The following is a 15319-nucleotide window of genomic DNA, read 5'->3' as shown; positions in this document are numbered from 1 at the left end:
AGCTCAGTGCAGATGTTGCCTGTAATCCATGGCTTCTGGTTGGGGTATGTACGTACGGTAACTGTGGGGACGACGTCATCGATGCACTTATTGATGAAGCCAGTGACTGATGTGGTGTACTCCTCAATGCTATCTGAAGAATCCCGGAACATGTTCCAGTCTGTGCTAGCAAAACAGTCCTGTAGCTTAGCATCTGCGTCATCTGACCACTTTTTTATTAACCAAGTCACTGTTGCTTCCTGCTTTAGTTTTTTCTTATAAGCAGGAGCAGGAATCAGGAGGATAGAGTTATGGTCAGATTGGCCAAATGGAGGGCGAGGGAGAGCTTTGTATGCGTCTCTGTGTGTGGAGTAAAGGTGGTCTAGAGTTTTTTTCCCCTCTGGTTGCATATTTAACATACTGGTAGAAATTAGGTAGAACGGATTTAAGTTTCCCTGCATTAAAGTCCCCAGCCACTAGGAGCGCTGCCTCTGGATGAGCGTTTTCCTGTTTAGTTATGGCCTTATACAGCTCATTGAGTGCAATCTTAATGCCAGCATTGGTTTGTGGTGGTAAATAGACAGCTATGAAAAATATAGATGAAAACTCTCTTGGTAAATAGTGTGGTCTACAGCTTATCATAAGATACTCTACCTCAGGCGAGCAAAACCTCGAGACTTCCTTAGTATTTGATTTTGTGAACCAGCTGTTGTTTACAAATATACACAGACCGCCACCCCTTGTCTTACCGGAGACAGCTGTTCTATCCTGCCGATGTAGCGTATATCCTGTCAGCTGTATGTTGTCCATGTCGTCGTTCAGCCACGACTCGGTGAAACATAAGATATGACAGTTTTTAATGTCCCGTTGGTAGGATAACCGTAATATTAGGTCATCTAACTTATTTTCAAATGATTGACCATTGGCTAATAGGATTGATGGAAGAGGCAGTTTACTCTCTCGCCGTTGGATCCTTACAAGGCACCCCGACCTACGTCCACGATATTTCCGTCTCTTTCTCCTGCGAATGACGGGGATTTGGGCCTTGTCGGGTGTCTGTAGGATATCCTTCGCGTCCGACTCGTTGAAGAAAAAATCTTAGTCCAATACGAGGGGAGTAATCGCTGTCCTGATATCCAGAAGCTATTTTTGGTTATAAGAGACGATGGCAGAAACATTATGTACAGAATAAATTACAAATAACGTTAAAAAACACACATAATAGTACAATTGGTTAGAGGGCTGTAAAACGGCAGCCATCTTCTCCGGCGCCATCTATACAGTGAATTATAAGTGAAATAATCTGTCTGTAAACAATTGTTGGAAAAATTACTTGTGTCATGCACAAAGTAGATGTCCTAACCGACTTGCCAAAACTATAGTTTGTTAACAAGAAATGTGTGCATTGGTTGAAAAACTAGTTTTAATGACTCCAACCTAAGTGTATGTAAACTTCCGACTTCAACTGTATGCTGAGCACTTGTTGGCTGCTTTTCCTTCACTCTGCCGTCCGACTCATCCCAAACCATCTCAATTGGGTTGAGGTCGGGGGATTGTGGAGGCCAGGTCATCTGATGCAGCACTCCATCAATCTCCTTCTTGGTAAAATAAATGTGGACTCCAGACCAAAGAACAAATTTCCACCGGTGTAATGTCCATTGCTCGTGTTTCTTGGACCAAGCAGGTCTCTTCTTCTTATTGGTGTCCTTTAGTAGTGGTTTCTTTGCAGCAATTCGACCATGAAGGCCTGATTCACACAGTCCCCTCTGAACAGTTGATGTTGAGATGTTTCTGTGACGAACTCTGTGAAGCATTTATTTGGGCTGCAATTTCTGAGGCTGGTAACTCTAATGAACTTATCCTCTGCAGCAGAGGTAACTCTGGGTCTTCCATTCCTGTGGCGTTCCTCATGAGAGCCAGTTTCATCATAGGGCTTGATGGTTTTTGCGACTGCACTTGAAGAAACTTTCAAAGTTCTTGTCATTTTCCGTATTGACTGACCTTCATGTCTTAAAGTAATGATGGACTGTCATTTCTCTTTGCCTATTGCTGTTCTTGCCATAATATGGACTTGGTCTTTTACCAAATAGGGCTATCTTCTGTATATCTCCCCTACCTTGTCACAACCCAACTGATTGGCTCAAACACATTAAGAAGGAAATAAATTCCACAAATTAACTTTTAAGAAGGCACACCTATTAATTGAAATACATTCCAGGTGCCTACCTCATAAAGCTGGTTGAGAGAATGCCAAGAGTATGCAAAGCTGTCATCAAGGCAAAGGTGGCTATTTGAAGAATCTCAAATATAAAATATTTTTTGATTTGTTTAACACTTTTTTGGTTACTACATGATTCCATATGTGTTATTTCATAGTTTTGATGTCTTCACTATTATTCTACAATATAATTTTTTTTTTAAATAAAGAAAAACCCTTGAATGAGTAGGTATGTCCAAACCTTTGACTGGTAATGTAGCTAGCTAAACAATGAACCATAATCCCAACTCATGAAGTTACTACCCTGCATGAATCTGCAGGTAGCTAACCAACCAGGTTCAATGTTAGCTAGCTAACATTAGAATATAACTAGCCATGCAAATGGCTCTGAGATACGAATAATATTACTACACAGATCATACATGTAACGTTAGCTAGCGAGCCAGACAGCTAATGTTAGCTAGTTAGCTAACAGTACACTTTAACTTGAAATGAAAACAACTTTCTGACAAAATTAGAAACGTGTAATATCTGAAAATGTAGCTAGCTAGACTATCTTGCCCGTATACATGGATGGACACATCTCCCTCTCTGTCATGGATGCCCTTAGTTTGAAGATGTAACAGCCTTCTGTGTGTTCTCTTTTCGACTCCGTCTGCATATTTGCAATCAAATGCCTGAATTTTCTCCATCTCCTTATAATAATATAATAAATAATATCATACTTATCATACTCTAATTCCACTGATTTCAAAACTCAAAACTTATGCAGTTTTACTATGTGATATCTTTAAAAAAAGCAGCGTTAGAAAGGATTACCTACACATACTGACCAGCTCATGTTATAGACAGAAGCGCGCTACATGGCAGACCAATCCGTACTCATCTCTGGGCATGTCCAGTCCACTCATTATCTCAGCCAATCATGGCTAGCAGGAAGGTTGCTGTCTTTTTCCGTGGCTAAACCAACTAGGCTCATAATTTAACACTTTTATTCGTATTTACAGATGGCATACAAATTTGTTATTAAGGCACATGAAAGTTCACATGTTCCAGAAGGCATTTCTGCCAAAAAACGAATTTTTATAAATAAACAATGTTCACGTTCAAATGGCTCTTCTGTGATGTAGTGATGCGCAACATATGCCTAGTTTCCTGAAACAAGTCACAAATAATGTTTTTTTACCAATAGGGTATATTTGAGTTTAACATCATATTTGTTGTAATATTTGTTCTGTCTTTTCTGGTGGATGAAACTGAGATTGCAACCAGCTTTCTATGGCTTGTTTTACAAATAACAATATTTTGGAGATTATTTCATTTTCAAATAACCGAAAGTCAGAGGTTGTAATCTGAATAAAAGGAAAAAGGGGTGAGCCATTCTTACTAATCTCGTAGAGAACCAGTTCGGATTTAAATATAATTTATGTATGACTGAAGCCTTTAGGGAGAGGTTCAATGCTTTAATATATTACAGTTCATATGAGGAAATCAGACAATTGAAATAAATTCATTAGGCCCCAATCGATGGATTTCACATGACTAGGAATACAGATATGCATCTGTTGGTCACAGATGCCTTAAAGAAAATGGGCCTCATAATGGGCCTCAGGATCTTGTCACGGTATTTCTGTGCAATCAAATTGCCATAGATAAAATGCAATTGTGTTCGTTGTCCGTAGCTTATGCCTGCCCATACCATAACCCCACCGCCATCATGGGCACTTTGTTCACAATGTTGACATCAGCAAACCGCTCGCCCACATGACGCCATACACGTGGTCTGCAGTTGTGAGGTCGATTGGACGTACTGCCAAATTCTCTAAAAGAACATTGGAGGCGGCTTATGATAAAGAAATTAACATTCAATTCTCTGGCAACAGTTCTAGTGGACATTCCTGCAGTCATCATGTCAATTGCACGCTCCCTCAAAACTTGAGACATCTGTGGCATAATCTGTCAGGTGGATGGATTATCTTGGCAAAGGAGAAATGCTCACTAACAGGGATGTAAACAAATTTGTGCAAAGAATAAGAATATGTTTTTTGTGCTTATGAAACATTTCAGGGATCTTTTATTTCAGCTCATGAAACATGGGACCAACACTTTACATGTTGCACTTATATTTTTGTTCAGTGTATAAATAGGCCCGTTTAACAGGTAATATCGTACACTTATCATAGTTCGGTTGTAATCCAGAGAGGTTAGAGAAATTATCTAGATCTTCTATGAGGCTGTGCAGGGATCCAGATTGAGGATTTAAAAGAAAACATGAGACGTCGGCATACAATGATACCTTTGTTTTTAAGCCTTGGATTTCTAGCCCCTTGATATTATTGTTGGATCTGATTTTAGTAGCTAACATTTTGATGGCCATAATAAATAGATATGCTGATAGTGGACAACCTTCTTTTACTTTCTCTTGACAGTTTAATACTTTCTGAGAAGTAGCCATTATTTACTATTTACTATAAGCCTTTTAAAAATCAGCTATGAATAACCAGGCCCGGTTATAACTTTTTTATTCTATGCGCTATGCATTTTGCTAGAATTTTTGTATCACAACACTGAAGTGTAAGGGGTTTCCAGTTTTTTAGGAGGACTGGATATTTTTATTTTCCACTTGGGTCCTGTTTCAATAATAGTGAAATCAGACCTTCTTGCTGAGTATCTGATAATCTATCATTTTTATGAGAGTGGTTAAAACATGCTAATAACGGATCTCTGAGTACATAGAAAAAAGTTTGTTGAGAGTGTTTGTGGAGAGTGTTTGTGGAGTGTGTGGTCTCACCCTGGGCAGAGGAGAGCGTAGCTGGGCAACGTGCAGGTCAGCTACCAGGGGAACGGTCAGACGGTTGGGCAAAACCAGGAATGAGGCGATGGCGTCCATTATCATAGTGTCAGACATGATGCTGAGAAACACAGCGGAGAGGGAGCACTCGACTTCATATATACAGTAGATACGGAAGTACACAGACATACAGTAGTATAGCATTATACAGCCTGGTCAGGTGGCATATCACATCATACAGTGAGGGAAAAAAGTATTTGATCCCATGCTGATTTTGTACGTTTGCCCACTGACAAAGAAATGATCAGTCTATAATTTTAATGGTAGGTTTATTTGAACAGTGGGAGACAGAATCCAGAAAAACGCATGTCAAAAATGTTATAAATTGATTTGCATTTTAATGAGGGAAATAAGTATTTGACCCCCTCTCAATCAGAAAGATTTCTGGCTCCCAGGTGTCTTTTATACAGGTAACGAGCTGAGATTAGGAGCACACTCTTAAAGGGAGTGCTCCTAATCTCAGTTTGTTACCTGTATAAAAGACACCTGTCCACAGAAGCAATCAATCAATCAGATTCCAAACTCTCCACCATGGCCAAGACCAAAGAGCTCTCCAAGGATGTCAGGGACAAGATTGTAGACCTACACAAGGCTGGAATGGGCTACAAGACCATCGCCAAGCAGCTTGGTGAGAAGGTGACAACAGTTGGTGCGATTATTCGCAAATGGAAGAAACACAAAAGGCCTGTCAATCTCCCTCGGCCTGGGGCTCCATGCAAGATCTCACCTCGTGGAGTTGCAATGATCATGAGAACGGTGAGGAATCAGCCCAGAACTACACGGGAGGATCTTGTCAATGATCTCAAGGCAGCTGGGACCATAGTCACCAAGAAAACAATTGGTAACACACTACGCCATGAAGGACTGAAATCCTGCAGCGCCCGCAAGGTCCCCCTGCTCAAGAAAGCACACATACAGGCCCATCTGAAGTTTGCCAATGAACATCTGAATGATTCAGAGAACTGGGTGAAAGTGTTGTGGTCAGATGAGACCAAAATTAAGCTCTTTGGCATCAACTCAACTCGCCATGTTTGGAGGAGGAGGAATGCTGCCTATGACCCCAAGAACACCATCCCCACCGTCAAACATGGAGGTGGAAACATTATGCTTTGGGGGTGTTTTTCTGCTAAGGGGACAGGACAACTTCACCGCATCAAAGGGACGATGGACAGGGCCATGTACCGTCAAATTTTGGGTGAGAACCTCCTTCCCTCAGCCAGGGCATTGAAAATGGGTCGTGGATGGGTATTCCAGCATGACAATAACCCAAAACACACAGCCAAGGCAACAAAGGAGTGGCTCAAGAAGAAGCACATTAAGGTCCTGGAGTGGCCTAGCCAGTCTCCAGACCTTAATCCCATAGAAAATCTGTGGAGGGAGCTGCCAAACGTCAGCCTCGAAACCTTAATGACTTGGAGAAGATCTGCAAAGAGGAGTGGGACAAAATCCCTCCTGAGATGTGTGCAAACCTGGTGGCCAACTACAAGAAACGTCTGACCTCTGTGATTGCCAACAAGGGTTTTGCAACCAAGTACTAAGTCATGTTTTGCAGAGGGGTCAAATACTTATTTCCCTAATTAAAATGCAAATCAATCTATAACATTTATAACATCTTGTCCCTGACATCCTTGGAGAGCTCTTTGGTCTTGGCCATGGTGGAGAGTTTGGAATCTGATTGATTGATTGCTTCTGTGGACAGGTGTCTTTTATACAGGTAACAAGCTGAGATTAGGAGCACTCCCTTTAAGAGTGTGCTCCTAATCTCAGCTCGTTACCTGTATAAAAGACACCTCGGTGCCAGAAATCTTTCTGATTGAGAGGGGGTCAAATACTTATTTCCCTCATTTAAATGCAAATCAATTTATAACATTTTTGACAATGCGTTTTTCTGGATTTTGTTGTTATTATTCTGTCTCTCACTGTTCAAATAAACCTACCATTAAAATTATAGACTGATCATGTCTTTGTCAGTGGGCAATCGTACAAAATCAGCAGGGGATCAAATACTTTTTTCCCTCACTGTAGCACAGCGTTGATGGTATCATCTGGTGTAGTGAAGTATAATTTTGTGTTACAGTGTTATATGAAGTGAATTATCATCACATGACATAGTAACTCCAATTACAGAACACTAACAACAGACAGAGTCAACCTCACTCACTTCAGGCCAGGGATGTCCAGTAAATTGGTCAATCCAGTCCAGTTGATGTCCAGTTTCTGCAGGACAGGGGTGAGGAGATGAGGGAAAAACAGAGGAGCAAATGTTGGGGTTCAGGACATTCAATACAAAGAGAAAGAGAGAGAGAAGTACGTAAACAAATGGAGGCATGGATTGTAACCGGGATTGGTAACCGGGATTGGACGATAGTAGTGTTGGGGGGAAAGGCGATAGGAAGGGAGAGATCGACAGACTTATGGGAGGTGTGGAGGAAAGAGAGGGATGGTCCCAGCTACCCACCGGCCTGCGGATGAAGAACATGGTGACCGCGCCCACGATGGGGACATCTCCAATCAGAGGCTCTAGAATCACCCTCATCATCCCATGCAGCTGAAAGAGGCGGGAATATGGATACATTAATATAAAATGAATGGCAACAATGATAAAAGGTTGATAAAAGGTTTACAAAGGGTCTATTAAGGGTCTATTAAGGGTATATTAAGGGTATATTAAGGGTATATTAAGGGTTTATAAGTACTTTATAGATTGTGAATTATTTGTTTATATATGAAAAATAAAGAGATGGCATTTCTAAATGACTAAAACCCTGTTAATTCCAGTCTTATGGGTACCTTACTTTAAAGTGGGAACAACATCTCTTCATGCCACTCCCTTTCTCTCTTTATTTTGTCAATACATTCTTTCTCTCCCTATTTTCCATAATATCCCACAGCCTTATCATAGACTAGAGAGAAGATAAAACATACCTGTATTCCCTTCACTCCTGCTTTGCAGAAATACCTCTTCACCTCCACATTAATCTCAACATTTCCAACATAGCTGCATGGTAAAAGAGAAGGATACTGTAACACATTGCAATAATGGGTCCTTGTATAACGGATATGAACTTCAATACCCAGTGTGTCTCATTTTGAGAGTGAATGGTGCCTTTGAGGCCTGGAGGAAAGTTAAACATGGAAGAATTGAATGTCACCTGATGTACACGTCCAGCATGACTTGTCCACTCTCATTCTCTGTGTGTGCTTTCACACCCACCACCTTCATGGCCTACAGCACACACACAGCATAGTTACATACAGAACATAATATACACCAAAAATAACACTTGTTTGTAAAATTATAATTATAATTATACAATTATAAAAGGCCATAGACCAATATGTCTGAAGTCCCATGTTCACTTCAGTGAGAGTGAAATAAAATATTGTGCAGTGTTTAAACAGTGTCACTGTGTATCCGTATGATGAGACCTGCAGCAGTGTGTTTATGGCAAAATTATATCTTAGAAGTTACCTTGTCCCCAAAGTCCACCTTGGTGAAGGTGAGGGTCTGGAGGTGAGTGCTGGAGGCACGGATGGAGGGAGCGATGGTCTCCACTAGTAGCTTTTCCAGATACTGACCCACAAACGGCCACACCTGCTGCAGGATCTGAGGTGGGGGACAGGGTTAGGAGCAGGGATGATAGTTTTAGTTTGTGTAATGCACACCAAGCAATTGCTTTTCACCAATAATAAATCAGGTTATTACAACATTCTTAGGGAAACACAGATAGACTTGTTCTACCACTTGCTACTTAGGAGTTAACATGTCAGCACAAACCCAACTATCTCAAAGGGATATTTCGGGATTTTGGCAATGAGGCCCTTGATCTACTTCACCAGAGTCAGATGAACTAATGGATACCATTCGTGAGCCAACGTTAACTAACGTTAGCGCAATGACTGGAAGTCAATGGTATGCTAGCAGATACCATAGACTTCCAAGCAGATACCATAGACTTCCAGTCATTGTGCTAAAGCTAGTTTGCAATTGTACAAGCGCTAACTTCCTTCAAAATACACATAGACATAAAAATGGTATCCACAAGTTAATCTGACTCCGGGGAAGTAAATAAAGGGCCTCATTGCCAAAATCCTGAAGTATCCCAACTACTTTCAAAAGTATCCTCTTTATATGCCCATTGCCCAGGCCTGATTATTTGAAGGTGGTCGTGCACAACGTGCACAGGCATAGATACACATATTCAGGATTCTGGGCCACCCATAGCTGTAGATGTTTGTGTTCCATCTCCACTGTTTACATAATATGGTTCCTATAGAAACCCATTCGATTTCTGTAAGATTCTAGGGGGGGTTTCATGTTTGTCTAAAAGCAGCACAAGACTCCCTCCCTGGTGGACAATGAGTATATACACTGAACAAAAATATAAACGCAACATGTAAAGTGTTGGTTCTATGTTTCCTGAGCTGAAATAAAAGATACCAGCAATTTTCCATATGCACAAAAAGCTTTATTCTCAAAAATGTTGTGCACAAATTTGTTTACATTCCTTTTAGTGAGCATTTCTCCTTTGCCAAGATAATCCATCCACCTGACAGCTGTGGCATATCAAGAAGATGATTAAACAACATGATCATTTTACAGGTGCACCTTGTGCTGGGGACAATAAAAGACCACTCTAAAATGTGCAGTTTGTCACACAACACAATACCACAGATGTCTAAAGTTTTGAGGGAGCGTGCAATTGGCATGCTGACTGCAGGAATGTCCATAAGAGGTGTTGCCAGAAAATGGAATGTTCATTTCTCTACCATAAGCCGCCCCCAACGTCGTTTTAGAGAATTTGGCAGTACGTTCAACTTGCCTCACAACCGCAGACCACGTGTAACCACGCCAGCCCAGGACCTCCACATCCGGCTTCATAACCTGCGAGATCGTCTGAGACCAGACACCCGGACAGCTGATGAAACTGTGGGTTTGCACAACTGAAGAATTTCTGCACAAACTGTCAGGAACCGTCTCAGGGAAGCTCATCTGCGTGCACGTCGTCCTCACCAGGGTCTTGACCTGACTGTAGTTCGGGGGCGTCGTAACCGACTTCAGTGGGCAACTGCTCACCTTCAATGACCACTGGCATGCTGGAGAAGTGTGCTCTTCACGGATGAATCCCGGTTTCAACCGCAGACCACGTGTACGGCGTCGTGTGGGTGAGCGGTTTGCTGATGTCAACGTTGTGAACAGAGTGCCCCATGGTGGCGGTGGGGTTATGGTATGGGCAGGCATAAGCTACGGACAACGAACACAATTGCATTTTATCGATGGCAATTTGAATGCACAGAGATATCGTGACAAGATCCTGAGGCCCATTGTTGTGCCATTCATCAGCTGCCATAACCTTATGTTTTAACATGATCACAAGGATCTGTACACAATTCCTGGGAGCTGAAAATGTCCCAGTTCTTCCATGGCCTGCGTACTCACCAGACATGTCACCCGTTGAGCATGTTTGGGATGCTCTGGATCGACGTGTACGACAGCGTGTTCCAGTTCCCGACAATATCCAGCAACTTCGTACAGCCATTGAAGAGGAGTGGGACAACATTCCACAGGCCACATTCAACAGCCTGATCAACTCTATGCGAAGGAGATGTGTCGCACTGCATGAGGCAAATGGTTGTCACACCAGATACTGTCTGGTTTTCTGATCCACGCCCCTACCTTTTTTTTAGCCATGGAAATACCAACGTCTTGGCACATCCGTCTTAAGACATTTGATAATTCGTTGTTTTCATGTTTTATTAGTTATAAATACTCACTCTAGAACAGGGTTGCCCAACCCTGTTCCTGGAGAGCTACCCTCCTGTAGGTTTTCGCTCCAACCCCAGGTGTTACTAACCTGATTCATCTAATCAACATGCTAATTATTAGAATCAGGTGTGCTAGATTAGGGTTGGAGCAAAAACCTACAGGACCGTAGCTCTCCAGGAACATGGTTGGGCAGTCCTGCTCTAGAACTTTCATGCACATCCATTGCACAAATTGTACTGCACACCATATCAAAGTAATCAAGATTTATTGATCAAAATAACAATTTTAGATGCAACAAAATCCCTTTTGGTAAAGGTGGTATAGAGCTCCAAACAACGCCTATCTTCAAGTCTTTACAGCCAGCTAGTCATCTCTTGTTTGGGGGTCTCAGAGCTGCTCTTCCTTAATCTGCAGGAAAATAAAACATAATTAGGTATCATATCATAAATACAGCAACATCAATAACAATACCACCTCTACCCTGCTATTTTCTTGTACCTAACTATGAATAGCTCACCTGAAGCAGGAAGCCCTATTGTCCATGAGGGCTTAATGTTTGACACCAGATAGGACCCCAGCTTTATTGTATGTCCAGTCTGAAAATATTATTAATCAGTTAACCTTTTACTGCAGTGGGCTAAATCAGGGTCACACAGAGTGTTTCTTGGTAGTCTTAAACAAATCTACTTTGAAACCAAAGTGTACACCTCACAAACATGGTTATGGGCTTAAAAAAAAGAAAATGCCTGTACCATGTCAAATATAGAGTTGAAATGTACTCAATATTACACTTTATATCCCTCACAGAAGACAAAAATATAACAAAACCGGACTCCATGGGCAACTGAAAAAAGTTACAACATGCCATTTAGAGATTTAACTACATTGTTTTTTAACTATACTTAATGACAGTCTGCATAATAACACATTTGGTAGTGCTAAAACAAGATGTCATTATCAAATTCCTTCATATCAACTGAATATTGTTTTGGCTAGCATACAGTGCATTCAGAAAGTATTCAAACCCCTTGACTTTTTCCACATTTTGTTACGTTACAGCCTTATTCTAAAATTGATGTTTTTTTCAATCTACACACAATGCCCCATAATGACAAAGCAAAAACAGGTTTTTAGAAATGTTTGCAATTTATACAAAATATAAAAACTGAAATATCACATTTACATAAGTATTCAGACCCTTTACTCAGTACTTTGTTGAAGCACCTTTGGCAGCGATTACAGCCTCGAGTCTTCTTGGGTATAACGCTACAAGCTTGGCAAACCTGTATTTGGGAAGTTTCTCCCATTCTTCTCTGCAGATCCTCTCAAGCTATGTCAGGTTGGTTGGGGAGCGTCGCTGCTATTTTCAGGTCTCTCCAGAGATGTTAGATCGGGTTCAAGTCCGGCATCTGGCTGGGCCACTTAAGGACATTGTCCCGAAGCCACTCCTGCATTGTCTTGGCTGTGTGCTTAGGGTCGTTGTCCTGTTGGAAGGTGAACCTTCGCCCCAGTCTGAGGTCCTGAGCGCTCTGGGGAAGGTTTCATCAAGGATCTCTCTGCACTGCTCCATTAATCGTTCCCTCGATCCTGACTAGTCTCCCAGTCCCTGCCGCTGAAAAACATGATGCTGCCACCACCATGCTTCACCGTAGGGATGGTGCCAGGTTTCCTCCAGACGTGACGTTTGGCATTCAGTCCAAAGAGTTAAATATTGGTTTCATCAGACCAAGGAATCTTGTTTGTCATGGTCTGAGAGTCCTTTAGGTGCCTTTTGGCAAACTCGGGTTCTTGGTCACCTCCCTGACCAAGGCTCTTCTTCCTCGATTGCTCAGTTTGGCCGGGCGACCAGCTCTAGGAAGAGTCTTGGTGGATCCAAACTTCTTCCATTTAAGAATGATGGAGGCCACTGTGTTCTTGGGGACCTTCAATGCTGCAGAAATTTTTTGGCACCCTTCCCCAGATCTGTGCCTCGACATAATCCTGTCTCGGAGCTCTACAGACAATTCCTTCGACCTCATGGCTTGGTTTTTGTTCTGACATGCACTGTCGACTGTGGGACTTCATATAGACAGGTGTGTGCCTTTCCAAATCATGTCCAATCAATTGAATATACCACAGGTGGACTCCAATCAAGTTGTAGAAACATCTCAAGGATGATCAATGGAAACAGGATGCACCTGAGCTCACTTTCCAGTCTCATAGCAAAGGGTCTGAATACTTATGTAAATAAGGTATTTCTGTTTTTTCTAAAAACCTGTTTTCGCTTTGTCATTATGGGGTATTGTGCATAGATTGATGTGGAAAATGTTTTATTTAATCAATTTTAGAATAAGGCTGTAACGTAACAAAATGTGGAAAAAGTCAAGGGGTCTGAATAATTTCCGAATGCACTGTACATTACATAATAAATTGCTTTGCTTGCTTACCTCAAGTTGGAAAAACAGTTTGTAAATCCTCCACGCTTGACTGTAGTTTTTGAGTCTTGCATCAACCGTCAGTTGAAGGAAGATTGCTCCATGAATTTGAAATGTTCAACATTCCAAAATAAAATGTCTCAAGTACAGTGAGGGAAAAAAGTATTTCATCCCCTGCTGATTTTGTACGTTTGCCCACTGACAAAGAAATGATCCGTCTATAATTTTAATGGTAGGTTTATTTGAATAGTGAGAGACAGAATAACAACAACAAAAATCCAGAAAAACGGATGTCAAAAATGTTATAAATTGATTTGCATTTGAATTATCTGCTAAATTATCTGCTAAATGAAAACAACAACAAAACTAAAAAACTAAAAAATGAGGGAAATAAGTATTTGACCCCCTCTCAATCAGAAAGATTTCTGGCTCCCAGGTGTCTTTTATACAGGTAATGAGCTGAGATTAGGAGCACACTCTTAAAGGGAGCGCTCCTAATCTCAGTTTGTTACCTGTATAAAAGACGCCTGTCCACAGAAGCAATCAATCAATCAGATTCCAAACTCTCCACCATGGCCAAGACCAAAGACCTCTCCAAGGATGTCAGGGACAAGATTGTAGACCTACACAAGGCTGGAATGGGCTACAAGACCATCGCCAAGCAGCTTGGTGAGAAGGTGACAACAGTTGGTGCGATTATTCGCAAATGGAAGAAACATAAAAAGAACTGTCAATCTCCCTCGGCCTGGGGCTCCATGCAAGATCTCACCTCGTGGAGTTGCAATGATCATGAGAACGGTGAGGAATCAGCCCAGAACTACACAGGAGGATCTTGTCAATGATCTCAAGGCAGCTGGGACAATAGTCACCAAGAAAACAATTGGTAACACACTACGCCGTGAAGGACTGAAATCCTGCAGCGCCCGCAAGGTCCCCCTGCTCAAGAAAGCACATATACAGTGAGGGGAAAAAGTATTTGATCCCCTGCTGATTTTGCACGTTTGCCCACTGACAAAGAAATGATCAGTCTATAATTTTAATGGTAGGTTTATTTGAACAGTGAGAGACAGAATAACAACAACAAAAATCCTGCAGCGCCCGCAAGGTCCCCCTGCTCAAGAAAGCACATATACAGGGCCGTCTGAAGTTTGCCAATGAACATCTGAATGATTCAGAGGAGAACTGGGTGAAAGTGTTGTGGTCAGATGAGACCAAAATCGAGCTCTTTGTCGCCGTGTTTGGAGGAGGAGGAATGCTGCCTATGACCCCAAGAACACCATCCCCACTGTCAAACATGGAGGTGGAAACATTATGCTTTGGGGGTGTTTTTCTGCTAAGGGGACAGGACAACTTTACTGCATCAAAGGGACGATGGACGGGGCCATGTACCGTCAAATCTTGGGTGAGAACCTCCTTCCCTCAGCCAGGGCATTGAAAATGGGTTGTGGATGGGTATTCCAGCATGACAATGACCCAAAAAAACACGGCTAAGGCAACAAAGGAGTGGCTCAAGAAGAAGCACATTAAGGTCCTGGAGTGGCCTAACCAGTCTCCAGACCTTAATCCCATAGAAAATCTGTGGAGGGAGCTGAAGGTTCGAGTTGCCAAACGTCAGCCTCGAAACCTTAATGACTTGGAGAAGATCTGCAAAGAGGAGTGGAACAAAATCCCTCCTGAGATGTGTGCAAACCTGGTGGCCAACTACAAGAAACGTCTGACCTCTGTGATTGCCAACAAGGGTTTTGCCACCAAGTACTAAGTCATGTTTTGCAGAGGGGTTAAATACTTATTTCCCTCATTAAAATGCAAATCAATTTATAACATTTTTGACATGCGTTTTTCTGGATTTTTTTGTTGTTATTCTGTCTCTCACTGTTCAAATAAACCTACCATTAAAATTATAGACTGATCATGTCTTTGTCAGTGGGCAAACGTACAAAATCAGCAGGGGATCAAATAATTTTATCCCTCACTGTATAGCACTATTTTACATTAGTGTTTTGAAGACACACATAAAATGTCTCAAGACATAATATTTAGTGTCTTGAGAGACAGGCTGTCTCAAGACGTCTTCAAAATGTGTCTTAAGA

General features: G+C 41.7%; 1 protein-coding gene across 1 annotated transcript in view; it reads right to left on the bottom strand.

The window, feature by feature from the left end:
* The window catches only part of LOC311134025 (uncharacterized protein), a gene marked incomplete at its 3' end in the record, with an annotated part of 86781 nt that overhangs the window by 68999 nt on the left and 2463 nt on the right, over positions 1-15319 (bottom strand). The window contains exons 3-8 of the mRNA XM_084167639.1: positions 8521-8655; positions 8201-8274; positions 7974-8046; positions 7507-7596; positions 7210-7265; positions 4989-5109 (exon numbers count right to left, since the gene is read on the bottom strand). Coding sequence (XP_084023765.1) covers positions 4989-5109; positions 7210-7265; positions 7507-7596; positions 7974-8046; positions 8201-8274; positions 8521-8655 — 549 coding nt within the window. The remainder of the gene's footprint in view (positions 1-4988; positions 5110-7209; positions 7266-7506; positions 7597-7973; positions 8047-8200; positions 8275-8520; positions 8656-15319) is intronic.

Source organism: Coregonus lavaretus, assembly GCF_964263955.1.
Source record: "Coregonus lavaretus genome assembly, chromosome: 8".
NCBI classification, from domain to species: Eukaryota; Metazoa; Chordata; class Actinopteri; order Salmoniformes; family Salmonidae; genus Coregonus; species Coregonus lavaretus.
This window is presented reverse-complemented; position numbering and strand designations above follow the sequence as displayed.